This window comes from Adelges cooleyi, unplaced genomic scaffold, assembly GCF_023614345.1.
Source record: "Adelges cooleyi isolate 19-005CV unplaced genomic scaffold, UGA_ACOO_1.1 ACOO_flye_CR_arks_rails_tigmint_CR_PRNA_8, whole genome shotgun sequence".
Lineage (NCBI taxonomy): Eukaryota > Metazoa > Arthropoda > Insecta > Hemiptera > Adelgidae > Adelges > Adelges cooleyi.
This window is the reverse complement of record NW_026096513.1, coordinates 95,497-117,017: the sequence shown is the minus strand read 5'-3', so window position 1 is coordinate 117,017 and position 21,521 is coordinate 95,497. Positions and strand designations below refer to the sequence as shown.

Genomic DNA, 21,521 nt, shown 5'->3' with positions numbered 1-21,521 from the left:
TAAAATATAATAACATTAATACTCGGTAAGTTATAATAGGGTTTATTCGATCCTCCCACTTCTATTGCTGAACTGTAAAACGGTTAAATGTTCTTAATAGCACTTGAAAGTATATATACTTTTTATAGGTAGTGTAAAATATGGCAGTGTTATATATTGTGTTCCGTTGCTTCGTCTGCATCTAGATAAAACCTCTAAACGTTTTTTTTTACTGTCGAAATTATTTTCATGATTAATGTCATTTAAATTGAAACAATATTACATTGTTTGTACGGTCTGGCCAACTCCCACTGGCAAAGTGCTTGAAAAAAGAAACCTACGCTGGTTTTTGCGCGTAATACGGTCGTGTCAAAACGTCATGTCAGATGATTGTCAGATAATTTAATATTATGTCATAATATTTATGATTTTAAAGATTTATGGTATTAAGTTATTTTTTTTTTAAAATTCAGATAAAAAAAAGTGTAGACGAGTTTAAGAAAAAAAATATTTTCTTAATTTTCTCGTCGCGGTTTCATTATAACTTTCTAAGCGCGACGCTTAATGTTTTTAACTTTAAAAACATAAATTAAACATGAACAGCAAACGGCATGTTGATTATTCAACATAGAACACAACTATTAACAACTTTTTCGAACCTATTATTTTTAGGTTTCTTGTATTGTAAATAGACAAACAATCATGGAAAAAACTTATATTATTTAACATAACACACAGAATTATTATGTATCTACTTTGATCGACGTTTTCATTTTTTACCTGTAACACTTTTCTCAAAAATCTATAGTGAAAACTTTTGTAAGGTTACGTTAACATATGTTTAAAGAAGTTAAAAAATCTAAACTACTTATTTTTATTGATAAAACCTCATAAAATCGAATAACACTAGGTATTGTTTTTACATGTATTGTCAATAAAATGATTTTTATTTATACTTAATAGTTTTTGTCATCAACAGCTTTGCATCGAATAGTTAATTTGAAAGTGATTTTATCACTTTCAGATGTAATAATTTTTAAATACTTGTGCTCCACATCCCCAATGTGCTGATGTTTTTTTAATATTCGATTTTTGATGCGGAGCAGAGAGACTATTTTACTTTCTCACTACAAACTATAAATGACTAAATTTACAACGTTATGTAAACTATTGATATAGTTTATTATGCGCAATTAAAGCGTTCAATTGTGTAAATTAGTTGCGAGTGGGGTAATTGTAAAGAAATGAGGCCGATAATAATTGCCACACCAATTTCACCCTTATCAGTTATAATACAACAACAGCCATGTGACAATTGACAACTAGTAAACTGAATTATAATATTAGTAAAGTGAATACTATTGTTGTCCGTGAAGTCGATACAGAGTGTTAACAACAACAGTAGTGTTATTGACGCGACAATGAATCATCATCAGGTATCTTAACAATATAATTTAATTACATTGTTTTTATTGAAACCGTGCCTCGAAGTATCTTATTTTAACCCGTACCAAAATGCTATTTAGAATATTTTATTATTTTTAAATAAACAATAATAACGATATTAATATAAAAGTTGCAAAAATATATATATATTTGTCAGGAATTTTGTCTTTAAACGACAAATTCTCGTTGGATTCGTTTTTTCGAATAGTACATAATTCTAATTCTAGTCATAACTTAAAAATAAAATTTAGTTTATCATGTGTATAAAATAATATTTTCATAATATGTAAATTATCTAAGCGGTCAGTACTTAGTATATAATGGTGTTATACGGCTAACATCTTAACGGCATTAAGAAACTATACCGCACTGTTGTAAAATCACAAATTTTTTCCTTTAGCTTTAGTCTGTACGGTTTTTTTCTCAGCGTCTTGGACTTGTTTCTAAAAGAAAAAAAAATCAAAATATTAACATAACACGCTTCGACGTTCCGAATCGAACAAAATCTGTTTTTTGAGAAATTTTAAAAACCTAATTTCACTGTATTTCGATAAGCCGAAAAAAAATCACTCAATACAGAGTGATTTTTTTTTATCATGAGCCACTCGACATCTCATAGGGTTCAATCGCCCTGTATTTACCTCTACAGATTTCGCAATCTCGCCTATTTTGTTGATTATCTCCATGAAGAAGTTGCCTATGTCGTCCAACACTGGCCGGACTTCCGGACGGGCCGCTTGGATTTTCCTCTTGAAGTCGGGCGCCCTTTTCACCATCCTGTCAATGGCTGTTTCGAATTTTCCCCAAGCCGTGTTACCCCTTTGCTTTGACAAATCGGTTGCGTTTCCGTTGTTTAAGTTGTCCAACTCAACGAGCCAATAGTTCAATCTCGCTTTTACTTTCTCGTAAATAGGATTCGCGTCCACCTGTAACCGCGAATCACACCGAATAATACCATAGAGTAAAAATGTATAGAGCTGTAACGCATCACGTTATGCACTCAGCGACGAAGTGATTAAAAAGGATTAGCGTGACCTCTTTAAATAAAAATAAATACTTTATTTTATAGGTTGTTAAACATTACAACTGCTGTCACCCTTATCGATTATATGGATCAATTGAAAATTAAAATTTCATACGCCAATATGAGAATGAGATGCGATGATAACTGATAAGTCTTATGTTTTGTATCACTGGTTGCTCTAGTGTAACAATTAAAAAGTATACACTGTGTATGTACTAGAGAAATGTAATTTCGTTCGTCTGGTCACACTGCAGCACAATTTTGATAATAAAATATGAGACATTTCTAGAGTCTAATCCCAAGACTGCCGGAAATGTTCGACTTTTTCGAAAAATCACATTTGTGAAATTAATTGAAAATAAAAGTCAAAAATCGCTTTGCGCCACCTTAAATTATCAAATTATTTGGTAACTTGTGTTTTTAACATGTTAAAAAGTACGAGATATTGTCCAGTCGAACAAAAACATATATCATTTTTTCACTTAAAAAACGATAATTATTTTTTATTAATTATTACTATGCTACCTTCTTCAATGTCGGAGCTATCCCGTCCTTGATGAATTTAGTGAAGTCGGCAAAACCCTTATTGGCAATGGTATTGATTTTCGCATCTTCGACTCCGCTCGTAAAAATTTTTGCAAACGACTCGTTCATAGATTTTTGGGTAGCCAGTGCTTTGGTAAGCCATAAGTTTTCGTCTACCCTTGGGGCACCGAGCACCTATAATTAAGTAAAAAATTATATTTACAAAAAATTAATTCTAATTAGTTGGCTGAAGTTACAGGCATATTTATCACCAGTCAAATTATCATACCAACAAATAAAAACATCCTATTAAAATAAAAACATTTTCCTATCTTTCTTTCAATATTTCCAAACCACCTCAATCTATTCCCCATAATTTTGTCTACTAATGACTACTCATTGATACTCAGTAGTCACTCCAATGCACATCACCCATCTCAAAGTTTCCAATTTCGCCATTATTCACATCCGCCTCACTACAGTGAAATCCAGTGCTTTTAATTTAATAATTTATTATATAATGTTAATAAAGTTAAATATTATTATTATTATTAGCAGTTGCAGTTTCATCAATTTTGATAAATATAAGTCATACCATCTGTGGTATGGTCAGAAAATTAAGCCACCAGGTCATTTGTTTTTTTGTTTACATATATTTCTTTGAAAATAGTTGAAAATGTTTGTCGATAACCTTTTTAATAATCAGTTGATTAGGTATTATTCGATGATAATATTGACCTTTTCACAAGCGCATTGTATCAAAAACAAATACATGAACAAAATTAAATTTATTAGATTCTTTTTTTAGTATTTTTTTCACTAAATCAGTATCTGCTTCATAGTTTTTTACAGCGCGATTTTTTTGCTGAATTCAAAACTGGTCTCGGAAGCAATCTAGGATTTGTATTGTTGTTTTTTTAATTATGAAAGAAAATTTTAAAAGGTTCTGATTTTTGTTATTTACACCTTGGATATTATATAGACATAATACACATAAATTATTATTTGTTATTTGTATTTAACCATAAAACTCCAACCTTGTGTTGACCTTATAAAACATCATAAACTCACAATTACAATCTTAATAATAAAAATACTGAACCACAAAGGCCAAGTAAATCGTTTATTGAAACAGTTAAATTGATAATTGCTGATCTGATTAAATTGATTCGCATAGTTATCATATGTATATTATAGTTTAGACTTTAGAGAGCATTTAAAAATATTTTTATCAACTATTTGGTTCTCCTGTAAAATTTCTTTATTGCAGTTGTTTTTACTATTCTACCGGGGCAGCGGTATACAAATATTTATAAATATATTATAGAGGAACCTATACAAGTTTGTTTGATAAATCTGAAGATAAACGTTATAAAAAAGTCAAAATTCGAAGTTCTATTCGATACAAATCAAACTTAATTGCAAATAAAAATGAATTGCAATGCATGTCGCCTTTTGTACATTGTACCATTGGCACCTATTGTAAAGTATTGATACTATTAAATATTGTACCTATTGATTTACAGTTTAAGAAATATGTATGAAGTACCTAGCTAATGTGTCTAACCATTTACATCGCTAATCTGTTACATGTTTAATGCGATTTCTGTATAATATTCTAGACATGTTTGCTTCGTTTTCAAGAACATGTAATATATAATATGATTCCGATGATTTTAAATAAATGATTACAATAATTTATTTATACTATTTGTTTTTGCAAATAATTGATCTATAAGACAAATTACATTTTAATCACTCACCTGAACAGCGACCAAAGCTGTCAATACGACTTTAACACAACTAGACATGATTATGGCTGGAGAAAACTATAAACTGTAGCCAAATCCACATTCATAACCGATTATGATGTTCACGTTATTATGGTCCTTGTACCTTGAACCTAACAATATTTATATAATTATATACCGAGTGATTAACGTATATAAGACACTTATTTCTTCCATAAAATAATTACAATTTCGTAGTTTAAAAAAAATATAAAATGACAAAATATTCACTTATTTAAGTATTTTCCAGAGTAAGTAAAAAGTTTTAAAAGTTAATAACGCTTCGTAAAATAGGTAAATATTTAGTGATTTTATAATATTGTACAATAACATAAATACGAATGTTTTATAAAAGAAAAATTTGTAATTATTTCCTTCGAAAATAAGTCTCTTGTGATAAATGGATCACTATGTAGGTATGTATATATAGGTATATTAATACAAAGGTAACAAAAATAATATTATCGACAATTTCCGCAACAAAACTAGTATTACGAGTTGTTTTTCGTTTATACAGAATGAATCATTATTATGGATACTCATGAAAAAATACTTATATTCATTTATATACAAATGGCTTGCTTTTTTTGATCTTAATATAATCAAATTGTGAATAAATCAAACTTATAATATGTAACGTCATAAACACATAGTTACGCATTACGCGTTATAATTAGGTACTTACTGACTTAAAAATAAAAAAAATAATTTTATAAACATGTTTAATAGCTATTTTTAATTATCAATGTTCTAGATAAAGTCACTAGTATTAAAATAAAATATACTTTTGGGATTTTTGGTTTGTTTTTTAAAAACATGTTATCATGAATTAAAACCAATGCTGTGTCTTAACACTGCTGACCGTGACCGAAACAAACGACGCACACCTGCATTTATATTAAAAAGTTAGACTATAATAAATGTATATCTTTTATGATTACAACTACATATAGTTTTTTTTTTTTTGTTAACTGTATAGTATTTAACAGTAAAACTTATTTCTAACCATTTGTTGTCCGATTCATATGTTTTAACCACCGTTCAATTTTACTAAGACTGAATTTATACCATTGGTCTGTTATCGTTGCAGACCATAATATTATACTACAGCTCGAACATTTTATCTATTATCGGTAATCTTTCATGTGATAGTTAATTGTTATCAATAAAATGTTTGGATAAATAATAACAATATGAAACTACACGTATTACGGTTATACGATTTTTATATTACAGAAACAAATAATTTGTTTACGTTTGGTCGTCAGAGTGACTTCTTGTGTTTTGTCATGAACTAACAAACAACACAATTTCCTTTGCATTTGATGTCAACAGTGCGAAGTGTTTGTACTGCAGTTTTAAGTGTCTTTCACACAGTTTTTTCTTACAACAACATATCGTTTTATATTATTCAGATACAAGATAACCCGATCAGCTATTGATCGTCGTGTCGGGTCTGACCGATAATGAACCGTTGCATACCGATGAAATGATAATTGGAAACTGCGGCTATTCGACAGTCGCCCGTTCGGTTCGGTATCATCGGCCAATGTCTCGTTAACGACATTTGATTGCCCACCCGAAAATATTAACTAGGTGTTTACCGAACTCGTTCCCGGCGACTTTCAGCCGGAATATGATTCGGACTGGGCGGTCGATGAAGAGTTGAGTGAAGCGAATCCTGTCGGCTACTTTTTGCCGAGTTGCCGTTCGGCACTCAATCCTGGGTAGACTTGATAGGATTAATCACACCAGGAATCCCGGGAAGCGATGTGCAACCGAGCCAGAAGATCCGTTAGCAGACGGTTGAGGGCATTTGGCAGATGTTTGTGGTGGTGTCGTTGAATTGCCATTCAGTGGGATAACATTGGATTGAAACAGTGAAGCAGTTCTTCATCGCAACTCGTGTAGTTGACTAGCGATAACTTCACTAGCCAATACAGGATGGCGACCTGTCTCTTTAACGTGTTCTCCCTTATGTTGTTTAGTGCTGCTTCTTTTCCGCCGAGGCCTTGAGCACGTGCTCTACCGCAGTGGTGAAGTTTAACCCGAAGACAGTGTTTGAACTCCCAGCAATTACCACATCTTCCGGTTGGTAAATTCACACCAGTGAATATATTACATTGTGAATAATTCACTTATTCGATTAGTTAGGTTTAAATTCGACGCGACTGGTATAATGATGTGTTTTTTGTGTCTAAAAGACACGATATTTTTTTTCTTGTGGCAATGCCTAGGTGACATTAATTATAGTTCCAAGACTGGGGTATTTGAAAATGAAGTGATTATTTTTTAAAAATCCCGTTTCACTTTTTATATCAGGTTTGACTTAGAATAAAATTAACGACATCTTGAATACTATTATAACCCATCCAGTTCATCTCGACACTTCGTGACGTCACACAACAGATCAGGGGTTCGAAATTCATGGTCGGATGTCAAGTGTTACCACTTACCAGCATAAGCAAAATATGAAACCGTTTAAACAAAATTTAGTGATAAGAATTAACCAAACGTCAATAATATTTGATTTTTTTTTTTTTATAAAAACTGTATACTACTCAATAGTTAATACAATCTCTAAAAGAAATATGTTGCCAGCACATCTTCACTAATACTAATTTGCTGACCACTAAACCGTAACGGTATTCAGGTGTCAAGATGACCTTAAAGGGCCTTAACGAGGAATTAACAAAGTGTCATTGCGTATTATGATAAGAAAAACAAAATTGAAATAAGATGTTGCTGGCAGATTAGTAATTTGAATGAATTATTTATGTTATAACATTTTTTGAACTATCATTGTTATTATCCAATAAATATGGTTACACCGAAGCGACACTTGTTCAAATACAAGTTTCGTAAATTGAATCATTAAATTATCTAATTGCTGGGTTCAAATGGGCGTACGCTAAAAAACAAAACCTGGAAGAAAAATACCCGTTTTTGATGTCCTAAATATAAATTACAGCGAAATTTTATGTGGAAACGTTATCTCGCTGTACGCTATCTGTCGTGATGAAACTCTTTGTTTAATATTGCCTTTTTAATTATCGTGTCGATCTGATTCGAACGTGAAAGATGAGCGAGTCGAAATCCAAAGAGTTGGGTAGTTAACTGTGTTTAACCTTATATTTGCATAATTTCAGAATCTATAAACAACAATTGAATAATTAAATATAATGTATATGTTACCATTTAAGTTTTAAAAATTGATAGAGCTCTGGAATAATGTAAAACATATAAAAATTTTAATATTGTGTTCATATTGTAGAGAGACATAACACAGAACTCAGAAGTGTCCAAAGTAAATTATTAGTGTGTTATTCTGCTCGCAGTGTAATGTTAAAAAAAAAATAGAAAAAAGAATAGTGCTGAGTGAGATAATAATAATATGTAATGGCCGACAAAATATTTGGTATGATAATATTAATAATTAGACGGTTTAAACGACTTAACGTTAATAGCTCCACGGACGACTCTCTTGGCACGGTACGTGTTTTGTGTGTGTGTGTGTGTATGAACTGGCTTTAACAGTGTTCTGAGGTTCGTTTACCTTAGGACTTTGTTCGGTCTGGTGTTATGCATATTTTCGTTTAGTTACCGAAAAATAAAACTCAAAATTGATAACGTTGTCATGGTTGTACATGATTTTTTTTTTTTTACTTCCAAAATATTGTCATACGACCATTAACTACTGTTGTGTACATAATTCCACTGGACGCTAATAGTCGATTCGCATGACCGAGAGACGTCCCAGGAGATCCGATCGTTTTGTTTTATAGACTCGTTTTCACAGTTGGAATCTTTTTTTTCTTCTCCCTAATAATAATAATAATAAGTATTTATTTGTTGCTCGTTATTATAGTAACGACCATAGCCTGTACGCTGGACTAAAAAATTAAAAACAGATATACGACCGAGTGTATTGTAAAATTATGTTGTACCGTTTTTATTGTAATTATTATTATTATCATTGTTGTACAACCATGAAGAATTACGTCTGGAGTCTCGTTGCTTTCGAGTACAAATCAAATACAGCCAAACAAATTGAAATGCCTATAAACAACGTGCGATTAACAGACGTTGCGTTTTATAAATTCTATTTTATACTAGTAATATGTAAACACTATACATGTATATATAAATAAATTGGTTAAGGCTGGTGGCCTGTGGCGCAAATAAGGAGGAGGACCTTTAATGACCCTCAATACTTGTTATGTACCATGATGTTTTTTACTTTTTGATAGTTTAAGATTTTTAATTAAAATTATGTATTGCATTTGCATGTAAAAAGTATACCAAAACGGCAATCTATTAAACTGATATAATCACTGAATAAATAAACGTCTTGTTAATATCTTATGAGTTATAGTAAAACTAAGTTTAGTCATGTTGTTCGGGACAAAAACAGTCAACACGAATTCGAAATATCACCGAATATTTTAAGAAAGCAAATTTTAAGTTGAGCGTTGACTTAGTTACATCTTCAGACGAAAAACACTGATCAATCAGTAAAGTCATCAAACAAAATTTTGTCTGTCACTTTTTTATCCCTTCATCGTTGTTGGCAAACTATTAACCGTGCATTCAAAATTGCATATTTTCTAAACGGTTTGAGTTACTACAGTGAAACAAAACTTAGAAGACGGGTAACTAAGAAGTGTGTCTTGTAAACAAAACTTCGGCAACATTCTAGATGCAAAAACAGTTGAGATTTAATGAAATTATCAACGTTTTTACTTATTTTTATTGTGGTCAGTATAATTTCATTAACTTACGATTTCGTCTTAAACGTTAAACCCGCAAATAGATTAGGCAGTTTTCGTAGTTACTACCGTCGAATGGTTGTATTTGGTCAATGGCGATTTCAATGGTCTGTTTCGGTAGGCAACTAAGATACAAATCTAAAACGATAGCTACTCAACCGCGATTACACTGATAATGTCAGAAGTCACTCCAAAATAACAACGATTCACATTGCGTGGAGTCGAAAACGGAATGCGTGTATTGAATTTATACCTTATATTAGATTTAAGTAGTTTACCATTAAATTATTAGGCTAGGTATTTAAGGATAATAATTATGTTCGGGAGTTTGTATCGAAAGGACTGTTAAAGCGTATAAAAAAAAGTTGTTTAATAAACGGCTGTAATATAGCGTTCATTTGCTGATGGATGTAATTTCGTAAAATTAAAGTAATTTTCATCCGGCCTCGGGGTACATTTGTATTAAATCGATGGTCAAAAAGTCGTTAAGTGTTATTAGTTTTGGTAACGGCCCGATCGGTGTACCCGCAACACGATTTTGATGGTTTTAACACGTGATAATCGTTAAACTTCGCTTCTATAATATGTACATTAAATTCTACAGTTTCCATACCCAACGCCAACGTTGAACGTAACTTTATCCATACTTAAGTAAGTAGAGGCTCGGCAAAAAAAAAAAAAATTACATTTTAAATAATATGCGGGTGATTGATGCTATTGGAATGTGTATAAAAACGTTCGAATACACACACACACACACACACACACACTATTTTATAAAATAATATAACATTATCTATGAAGTGTAGCAAAATAAACTTGAACGTTTTTCGGTTCGAATATGATATGTGTATATATTATAATTTCGGGTTGTCCACCCGTGTGGAATGTATGATTTGTGGGCAGTACAATGTTTCAATAGTCAAGACCGTCCTCCGGTAATTATAATTGTTTTTTTTTTTTTTTTTTGCATAAATTATACATTCTGCCATTATAATATTTTATTTTGCATACAATGTAACGCACGAACGGAACATAATTAAAAGAAATCTCGACGACTCTCGTCGTCGGGCCACGACTGGATTTTTTTCTTTTGCTTTTTCTTTTTAATCCTCCGCAGATTTTTGTTCCTTAATAATGGCCAATTATAATTAACATAACACGAAACAAAAACGCAAACGCCTCGTGTCGCTGTGGACAACTGTTAATATACCTATGTTGTGTAGGCATACAGATTTCGGCAACAGGAAAACATAATAATTACTGTACACAAATTTTTTTTTTTTTTTTATGCCGTTATTGATAGTGTATATTATGTTGGTCAGTCAAACATGTTTGGGAATATACATTAATATTTAATAACGCCGAGGATAGTAGGGCGGGGGAGGGGTCTTTGATTTATGTTCGTTCTAATAGTTACCACGACGTACAATAATATCTTACCCTACACCGTGTAAATTATAAATCATTGGTATTATTTTTTTTTTTCAAAAATAATTTATGTGATTGTCGGTACAGCGTAAAATAATTACACTGATCATTATGTGTTTACACACTTGATAAAAATAGTACCTACACCTAAAATGAAAATACAATATACATATATGTGTGTATACACATTACTTATATAAGACTTTTTTTTTTCATTTTTCCCCCTACGGTTGTCCTATCAACCGATGCGCATTTAGTTTCGAAAGTTGCTATCGAAAAAACTATACAAACCTAACCTAACCATCAATGTTAAAAGAAAAATTGTGTTATGTACTATTGTATTGATCTAGTATGCTGTGTCTTATATGGCAACCTATGTTTTAGGCAGCCCGCTTGATTTTTTTAAATAAAGTTGCTTCTCTCTCTGGAGGGTGGTAAAAACAAAAACAAAAATGGGGGAAATCGAGATCACATAAAAACTTTATGTAAAGAAATTGTTTTATTAAACCCAGTGAGATATTGAGTGGTTTACGATGAGTTGACCCCCCTGTATAGTAAAAATATTGATTTTTTTTAAGTTAAAATTAAAAAAAAAAAATAATTCTTATAGTAATATGTTAATTAAATGCAAAACACAAAATCATGTTAAAATTCTTTGGGATGCGCTAGAGATCGGAAATGTTTGGGATTTCTCATTTGAATTTAATGAAACAGTCTTGGATATTATAATATTTAGCTTTAGGTACATGGAAAAAGGTCAATACAATTACTATTGATTTTGTTCTCTGATCAATGTGTTCAATCATTCGGTTTGTGTTTGAACTACTATGTGTGCGCGTTTTCCGATATGCACATAACCTTTGATTTTCCCAATATCGGTTCGTTCTAAGAATGCTTCTAGTACAATTCCTATGCAAATACATTGGATTATGTAAAAATATATACTTAAGGTGCTATGACTATAATAATGTAGAAATATTTTGTACTTCGAGAACCAGCTCGCAGATCGTTTAAGCTATATTTTTTTTGCTCTTCGTTTCGACCAATAAAATGAAAATATGAAATTTACATAATAGCATTCATAACCGACAAGCGCGTCCACGGTCCATATATGCATGTTAAGAACCGACGGTGCCGATGGATTACTTCCGGAATAAATAAATAGCGTCTTAATAAAAAAAAATGTATATATATATATATATATATATAATATTATAATCCAACTCGAAAAACGGGATTGCAGTATAATTTTTTTTCCTTTCAATGTCGCGGTTTGATATTTATTCAATTTTTTCCCTTTGGTACACGGTGACGTGTTGTATAAATGCGGTTGTAAATTATTATTAATTTGCTTTTTCGACCACGCAAATCAAGTCGGATACATATTATACATATAGGTACCCGCAGTGACGCCATTATGAAGATCGACCGCAGTTTACATAGTTTGTCACATCATTATAGTGCACGTGTGCATCGCACATCTTGTCAGCCGCGGTTGTCGTTGCGCGATGTCATACATCAAATACGTTTGGGCTTCTCGAAATGAGTTCGATTATTGTTGTTGTATACGAATTTTGTGATGTTTAGAGGTCAAATTAACAGAGCGGGGGCCCACGGGAATTCTCAAGACGACTGTACGGCGGGTCCTTGGGCGTTACCGTTTTGTGATATTAAAATATATTGTTATATTATTGTATTATATACACACACACTCACGTGTATATCCTTGGCATTTCTCGTGTACGGCACAAAACTAGGACTCCGGTCTTATTTAGACAAATCCGTACTTCGATCTCGCGGTAATAGTTTTATAATAAATATTTTTTCGATTACGTTTTGAAATATAATATACGACGAATGACATGACCGACGGCGGCGCCGGGTCACAGCTGTTGTTATGAAACACACACAACGTTACATTATATTATATTATATATTTTTTTTACAAATCCTTAATTGAATATTGTATTTGGTACATTGTTTCGAAACCGTGTCCCGTTGATTAATTAATTGATACCGTAACGAGATTTGATTCGAAGTGCAATTATAAAACGATTAGAATTGTATTTTCAGTAGGTACACCTGTTGGTTTTTTGTTCTTTGATTTTGGACAATTAGATAATACCGTGGTCGGTTCGACCCATTCACTTTGATTACTAGTTTTTAGGTTCACTGTGAACGAAAAGAGCGACATTTTGTATAAATATAAAGACTAAAACGAAAATTCTTTCTCAATGGTTTGGCCAGAAATAGTGAATTTTACGAGAGTATTTTTTTTCCATCAAACTAAAACATAACTCAAATAAACATAATTTTAATAGTCATGTTACTAAAAAACTTGTTAATTGAAAATGTTAATTTATCATTAAATTAGTTTTGGCATATTTAAAAAGGCGCCTAGATCAATTTTTATCAAATATTGCCTATCTTATGCCCCTTAATAAATAGCCCTTTACATTACCCGGGCAAATGAGTGTACTCTATAATGTGAATACTGAATAGTAATAATGTTAAGCAGATGAATCTAAGATTAATTTTTTTAAGCAAAATAATATGTATACTCCGTCAATTTTTTAGAAATATACAAGATATATATATATATACTTGTATTTTGATAAGACTACCGTTTTAACTTTGAAAAATTATGTTAACGTGGAATTACAAAGGATGTTTCATAGTTTAGTTTGTGCTCAAACGACATACATATAACATATACATACTTAATCTTTAGGTATTGTCGAATTTACTGAGTATAATATTAAAAAAAGATATTTAAAGAATATCTCCAACAAATTTGGAACAATTTTTTTTATTTTTTATTATTCATAATAAAAAAATGTGTACATTTTTAAGTTGTTTTTCTCGATTTTATAAGGAAAATTGATGAACTTTAAAACTTTTAACTTTTAGCCTTTACTAAGACTAGATCTTAGGTGATCCACTGGTGATCTTAGGTCGTTATAGAACCAACAACTTTTGTTAGTTCCACATCGAAGCTAAAATTAATTTTGTTTAGAGATGTTGGAGATGACAAAAAAATACCAACATTTCTGCGATAAGGTAGATGTTCCCAATTTCTGCCTAATTTTGGAGTTATCACTATTTTGATTGCATGGTATATTAAATTAAAAGTTATGTTATAATTTTGTATAATAATTATTGCTTTGTGTCTATTGTACAAAACGCCAGGGGCATTCATAGGTGGTGTTTCTATGATATTCCCTAGTACAATACAGCTAGTTAAGAACAGTATGGTGTATTGGATAACCTACTTTAAATTTAGATCTAGGTTCTATGGCCAATGCATGTACATAATATGTAGTATTTAAACGCAAAATTCAACTCGGCGATGACAAAATAACAAGTATGTTATATTGTAAAATAGTTTACATCAGAAAGTTTGATTTATATGACCGGAAAATAATTGACATAGTTTTTTTCAAAGTATTATTTTTTATGTGTTTAGCTAAGTAGAATTTTCGAGTACACCGTTGTGTAATTGTTCGGCTATAGATTTTGACCTATGTATAATATGTACTGTTACATGGCAGATCCATTTCAGCACAGTACGACCTAACCTAACCGTAAATAATACAAAAGTGTTGCCCGCCTACGCTGATCGTGTAACGCTGAAATTTCGCATTGCTGAAATATTATGTTATTATTATTTTCTGTACTTTCATTTTAACGTCGATTTTATTACTTTTACATGAATATAAAAAGCTATACTGCATAACAAAGTTATAAACCTGCGGCCCGATAAATAAATAATAGTCATGTACTTGTCCCTATGTGCGGTGTGTATACGCTCTACTTGTGTCCATTAATTACATATATTGCGATAGGGGCCATTAAAATCCACCTAGTTTCGTTGTCCGGCTTAATATATTTTACGGGTGACTAATAATGGTTTTTAACTACCTTGGATAATATTAAATCGCTTATGTCGTCCGCCATAGACTGCTTCGTTGCACGGTTACGAAGATAATCGCTTTTGTAATAATATATTTTTTATTTTTTGTATGTTTGTTATTTAATTTATTCGATAATTGTTTATAATTAACGGGTAAACGAATCGACAGTCAACAGGTTTCTGAAAAATATTTGTATTATATTGTCAATTGCGACAGACAGATAGACTCCAATCGTATTCTGCCTAAAATATAACTTAAAGCACATTATAGCATAAGTGATTTTTTTCACTTTCAGTTATATTTTTTTGTAACTAAATGTCCGCCGAGTGCGCAATTTCAAAGAAGCTTCAAATAAAATTAACAGGTACTTTTAAATCTGTCCCGGAAAACATAAGGTCATCACACAAAATAGCTGTGGGCAAGTGTGATTTGTTCACAATCGTATCCCGCGGTTAGCCCACTTAGGGCGCTGCACTTAGTGCTGATCTTATTACCTGTCGCTACTTACTGATGCTGCAGCAGCAAATAGTAATATGTATGTACATAGTTAATTTAATGCTAAATTATAATTCTCAAAGAGGTGTTCTTTCGACGTCAATCGCGGTGCTATGATACAGAATTTACATTTGAACAGCGAGACAGCTGTCTGCTAAGCAGTTAAGAAAAAACAAGTTATATTTTAAATAATCAATATTTTATCAATACGCACGATCAATAATTATTGTGAAAAATAACGAGTAAAACTGCCCAGCGAATTTAGGTTATTTTAATCGCCACTTGAAAAAAATACATGAATAAAAAATAACTGGTTGAAAAAGGTAACTAAACATGTTTAAGTACGTTAATTTAAAGTTGATACGTCTTAATTTATTAATTGTATATTATGTGTGTAATGCGTACACCCTACACACGGCTCGGACATCAGATCATTTGCTGATTTTTTGGCAAAATAATTCGAAATTATTGTGTAAACGGTTTTTTGCTGTATTGGAAAACTAAGTCCAGCATAGGCATTAGACGCGCAATACGCGAAAAAAGAGCTTCCGAGTTCTTAAGGGGGATAACTGACTTAAAAAATAAGTTTTTCGTTTCTTCGCGTGCGGTCGTTTTGATGATTTTAAACGCACTGTATTCGTACAAATGGAGATGACTGTCTCGCACATGAAACCGAAACCAGCGTCCAGTTTAAAGACCCTATTTAAATCGGGTAGGTGTCGTTAACCCGTGCGGTGCCCTTGCGCGTTCCTCTAGGGTGATTATTTCCAAGGCAATATACACTGCCAAGACATAACGCGCAAACCGCGCACGTGGATGGTCCCCCCCTCGGAGGGTTCAATGCCGGCAAAATGGGCTGACGCTATGTGTATTATGTGCGGTAATGTCTACTAGTGTTTTTTTTTTTTTTTTGTGTGTAGCCCATTTGGCCAGAAGCACGCATCGACCGAAAGAAGAACAAACGTTCATATGCATGTGTAATAATATTATAATACTGTGTACAAACGCCGTAGAGAAACCGTACGTACAAGCCATCCCGGTAATTAAAACAAATAATCACAGTAATGTTTCTCGACCGACGGTAATTATACGTGCGGCGATGGGAACGTATCCTCCCCCCGTGTATGCATAATCCAACGAGAGGATCAAGCCGAAGATTTACGATTTGATCTTCGCCGTTACAGTACCTGTTATTATTATCATTATCGTCATCGCCGTTATCATTTTTGCACACAAACACCTTCCCCGCGGGCCGCACGACGTTATCCTGCGTTTTGCGTGTAAGTATAGAGCGAAAAAAATAAAAAATAAAAATGCACTTTAATGTGTTAACAATTTTCATGACACAAATTAGTACTCGCTACTCGGCTACTACTAAATTTTTTTAAAAACTCTTCGTATCGCTTGGAACACGACGTATATATATATATATTTATTTTTCATACTATATTTGTTTTCTCGCAAACCGTGTTTTCTTACCGCGAAGTCAAAATAATAATACTTATGCGTTAACTATACCGTCAGTGGTGTTATTATGATGTAACTCAATCGCTTTGCGATGGTAAATAAGAGGCTCGCTATATTTTCTCGGTCATGATTATTGTCTATTGATTGTATGTACACGATGATAAGTTTAACGTAATAACTCACAGAACAATTGCAACGTTTCTTTTTGAAAACATTTTTATTAATGTTATTTTGAAATATTATAAAATTACTAATTATGTATATGTATATTTATTAGTACTTTCCAGAGCTCTATCATAGATTAAATAATATATTTATATTATTATTTGATCTATGACCTAACCCGAAAAAAGGGATGAGTGTAGTATTATTTTTTCTGTTCTATCGCACTCCACCTCCCGTCCTAAAAGTAATTATTCAAAACTGGTTATCGACCAGTTAACATATTTAGCGAATAATTCTCAATCTAGAAAACACAAATTGAACCACTTATGGTTATTTATAATAAAATTATTTTAGCTTTACAATAAAACATTATTTGAGTGTAATTTTAAGTATAAAATACAAATTCATTTACGCTTACCTATTCAAAAATATTTATGTTAATTATATAATATAAAATGTACAATAATTGGATATTATGGAATAATTAAAAAATATATGTTTATTAATAACTAACTATTTGATGCGCTAAATATGTATGCACTTCAAATAACTCTTATTTGCCAATCATTATTTGTGATAATATGTTAAATAAAAATTGCCCAGGTTTGCGTTACATGAAAACGATAAAATGTTAATTTTGAATAACTTACTTAACATACTGAACGAAAGTAAGTTTGTATGTCAAGTGCATCTCATGGGCAAACCATGCTTAACGATTAAAGCTCCAGTTCTATTGAATAAACTTCATACAACTTACAAGTTTAGGAAATCTGATGAAGTTTGAATACCAAAAACGTACGTCACATGATATTTGCATTACACAATGCAAATATCATTATTAATTTTTAACCAACAAATTTGTATTACAATAGGGTGGTTCACTAAGTATGGAATATGTAATCATTTCCTTAGAAATTTTGATTGCTTTTTTGTTTTTACTCTTTCTATAAACATTTTATGATATCATGTGATTATAATATCTCAACACCTTGTACATGAACATAGGTTCCTAGCCATTCTTTTGGACATTTTTTAAAACTTTGTTAAATCTTTGCACACATACTTAAAGAATAATCTATACTTTAAATTATTAATGACCAACTGCTTATAGTGATACATGTTTGGTTTTTCGAAATTAAGACTGATAGTAATACATTATGTGTTTATGAGTAATATGTTGTGTAAAACTGATTAGAGCTTGCTAGTCTACACATTTTTACTCAGAGAATTTAATTTTAAAAACATCATCGACCATATGTTTTCGGATATCAAGAACAATAATTATATTAAGTACTATGGTTATTTTTACATTGTCCTATACATTTGAATCAACTTTTTTAATCGCCGTCACGTGAGCCTTGTAAAATAAAAATATAATAATATAATAGACCAATATAATATACGATTTTCCTCTTCATAATTCGAATATAAATGTTTTTACTAACTTGAGTGTGCCAATAAATTTGAACCAGTGCAATAATAAGTGTATAGAAAATGTTCAAGGCCATACATTTGTGATATTTCCTGTATAACATTATCGTACCACCTATTTACAACTGACATGTAGGTGCTGTGGGTATATAATACCATTAACAATTATTGTACATACAAAAGTTTCAAAAAAAACAACATAAAATGCCATACACGTTTATAGACGTCAAACTTCTAAAATACATTTGTCCGTATGATATTTTAATGTAACGACAAGCTGCTAACGCAATAACAACGTGGGAACATTATAATAGGCAGGTAAATTATATCGGTGGGTAACGAACCGTGAGATTCAATTTTTATTGTAGTAGTAATCTTATGAAAAATACAAATTTGGCGTTGTAGACATAAATATATCTGCTAATTACAAATAGGTATATAACAATACACAATTTTCTGTTTTGTTGTAAAATTAGTCAAAACTAGTAATTTTTTTTTTTAATGCTGCTTTAGATCATTATATATGTATGATTTTTAACGCTTTGTCAACCGAAGGAAATGAGCAAACTGAAGCAGTATTATTCTTTTATTTTTTCACTATATTTACATTTATAGGTACAAACAGGAATAAGATAATCACATCGAGCAAATAACTATTTTGTTTTTTTTACAATAGTTGTTATTTTTTTGACAAATGATTATCGTTGTGTACTTTTTTAGGTTCACTAATTTCTAAATAACATTTGTGTCATCATTCAAGACAAGCAAAAAGCAATTAAACACACAATATTACAAATACATGGATAATTTCACGATCAAAGTTGATTAATTTACGCGTTCGCCAGATATTATTGTTAATGTATACCATATAAATTGTATATTTACTAGTACAGGACAAATGTTTAATGAATTATTTTCCCACAGCTTGTACCTATGTATACAGTTATATAAGTAAATATGATTTCACAATTGGTTATTTAAATATTTGATGTTGTACATATCTTTATACTGAAATAGCAGATAATTAACATATTTTTATTAACTTGTTATTCTTCATTATTTTCAGCTCACGGTAGTGTGTTACTATATGTGCATAAAATATATTATGAAAGTGGCCATATTATTTCTAAAAAATATATTATTATTATTGTGTTGTCTAATGAAATACTGAAATTAAATACATATGTACGCATTGGAACGACCGATATTTTAAAACGGTCATTATAAAATTGATTATTTTTGTACACTTACACATTTTCAATTGTACTTAAAATACTTGAGATTATTTATTTTCTTGTTATTTAACTAATCGTTTTTTTTTTTTTACTTGTTTTAAATGGCCCACGCATGTACAATCATTTTAAAACGATGCATAAGTACGCCATTTTATCATTGTTATTATTAGAATAATATAAATATATTTTGATACCGAACGGATTACATTTTTACATTGTTATTCTGTATGGAACTTTTTTTGTTTTAGACCTGTGCTTTACCGTAATGTTAGTTAAGCTGTCAATATGTACGATTTGAAAATGACAGTACTGACATATGGTCGAAGACCGATGGAAGGACACGGCCGTTCATGTAATGAGTTGAACCACAAGGTCGATTTTACAAGTGTATCTGAAATACAGAATACTCTATTATATGAAATTAAAAATGGATGTAGGTTTTTTTGTTAATAAGTTATGACTATAATTTAGCTTCGATGCGAAGCTGAGGAAGTGTTGATTCTACAATGATGTGTGTCTCTAAACACGATAACTGTTTTCGTCTGGACCGATTTTTGGTACTACGGTGGGTCAAAAGTTGAAAAAGTCAATAAAATATAATAAAAGTCATAATAATAATAAATAAAAATAATTTATACTTATATTTAATATATTTTCCATCTATAGTTTTGCATTGCAGCGTTTACTTGAAAGTGGTTTTATCGCTTCCAGTTACAATAATACCTGAAGACCCGTGACACCCACATCTCTAAATAAATTTGCTCCGTCTCCACTAGTGGGTATTTACTATATTTTAGATACCCGACCCTACTATGCTGACTTTCTTATACACGGGTACATCATGTTATACATTTCATGATGCAATTTATTTATAATGATAAACATCTAAGTATCAGCTAACGAGAAAGAAAAAAATGTACAATATGTTGGCAATGATTGTAATATTTGTAAAAATTTACTTTTTTCAGAAGTTTACATGTAGTTGTTTTTTGTCTAAACATAATAAAGAATTTATATTTTGTCATTAAATCCTAATGAAAAAATTATAAATTATTCGCGAAAACATATTATTATAATAGATTTTGCTAAAAAAATGCATTGATAAATAATAGAATTTAAAGTTAATATTAAAAATTATGGTCAATGTACCCTTCTGAGGATTTGTGGATCTATTTTCTAAAAAAACGTCAAAACGTTCCACATATATCAGCTTTATACATAAAAAAAACTATTGTAATTTTCTATAATCGGAAGTATCCATAAATTTAGATATAACATCTCCAAGGAAGTAATCTGTGATTTGTTCTGTAAGTTTATTGCGTAATTCCGTAAGCTTTACAGGTGATAAGCTGAATGATGTTTCAACAGCATCATGCTCATTTTAATGATATTTTTTGAATATTCAGTAGATCATTTTTTTTTTTATCAAATTACTCATTTCGCTAAACCAATCTTTAAACAAACATAATAAATGTATGAATGTTATTGTAGTAGTATAATATACTGTTTGGATGTTCTTGTTATCTATAAATGTCCACATAATTCGCAACATAACCAGTTTAAACGTATCAACAACCGTGTGATAGACTCTCACAAAATTGCCTGCGGTATTTAACTCATTACTTTGAGCAATGGATTGTTTATTTATATGCGATGTAAGTGACGTACGAATTTCTTTACAAGCGTTTTCCCCAACATATTTGGCGCACAATCTTTCGAATATGTTCTCAGTCTTATGTTTTAAAACACCAGGCACCTAAAATAATGTTTCAAACATTTTGTAGCAAATTTGGATGTGATGTAACAATTAATTAACTACGAAGAAGACAATGTTAGATGAACGAAAAGAT

At 31.0% G+C, this 21,521-nt stretch overlaps 1 protein-coding gene across 1 annotated transcript; it reads right to left on the bottom strand.

Moving 5' to 3' along the window:
* Positions 1 to 1,549: 1,549 nt before the first annotated feature.
* LOC126845764 (uncharacterized) lies at positions 1,550 to 4,876 on the bottom strand. Its single transcript, XM_050584649.1, has 4 exons — positions 4,738 to 4,876; positions 2,975 to 3,169; positions 2,067 to 2,351; positions 1,550 to 1,868 (listed from the first exon to the last, which is right to left on the bottom strand). Exons 1-4 carry the CDS (start codon positions 4,783 to 4,785, stop codon positions 1,806 to 1,808), a joined length of 591 nt encoding a protein of 196 aa, XP_050440606.1. The 5' UTR covers positions 4,786 to 4,876; the 3' UTR covers positions 1,550 to 1,805.
* Between the last annotated feature and the right edge of the window lie 16,645 nt (positions 4,877 to 21,521).

Coding starts and splice junctions, on each gene's coding strand:
- LOC126845764 (XM_050584649.1), bottom strand. CDS start 4,785: ATGTCTAGTTGTGTTAAAGTCGTATTGACAGCTTTGGTCGCTGTTCAG. Junction 2,352..2,974: donor TAGCTCCGACATTGAAGAAG/GTAGCATAGTAA, acceptor TCGCGGTTACAG/GTGGACGCGAATCCTATTTA. Junction 1,869..2,066: donor AGATTGCGAAATCTGTAGAG/GTAAATACAGGG, acceptor TTTTTCTTTTAG/AAACAAGTCCAAGACGCTGA.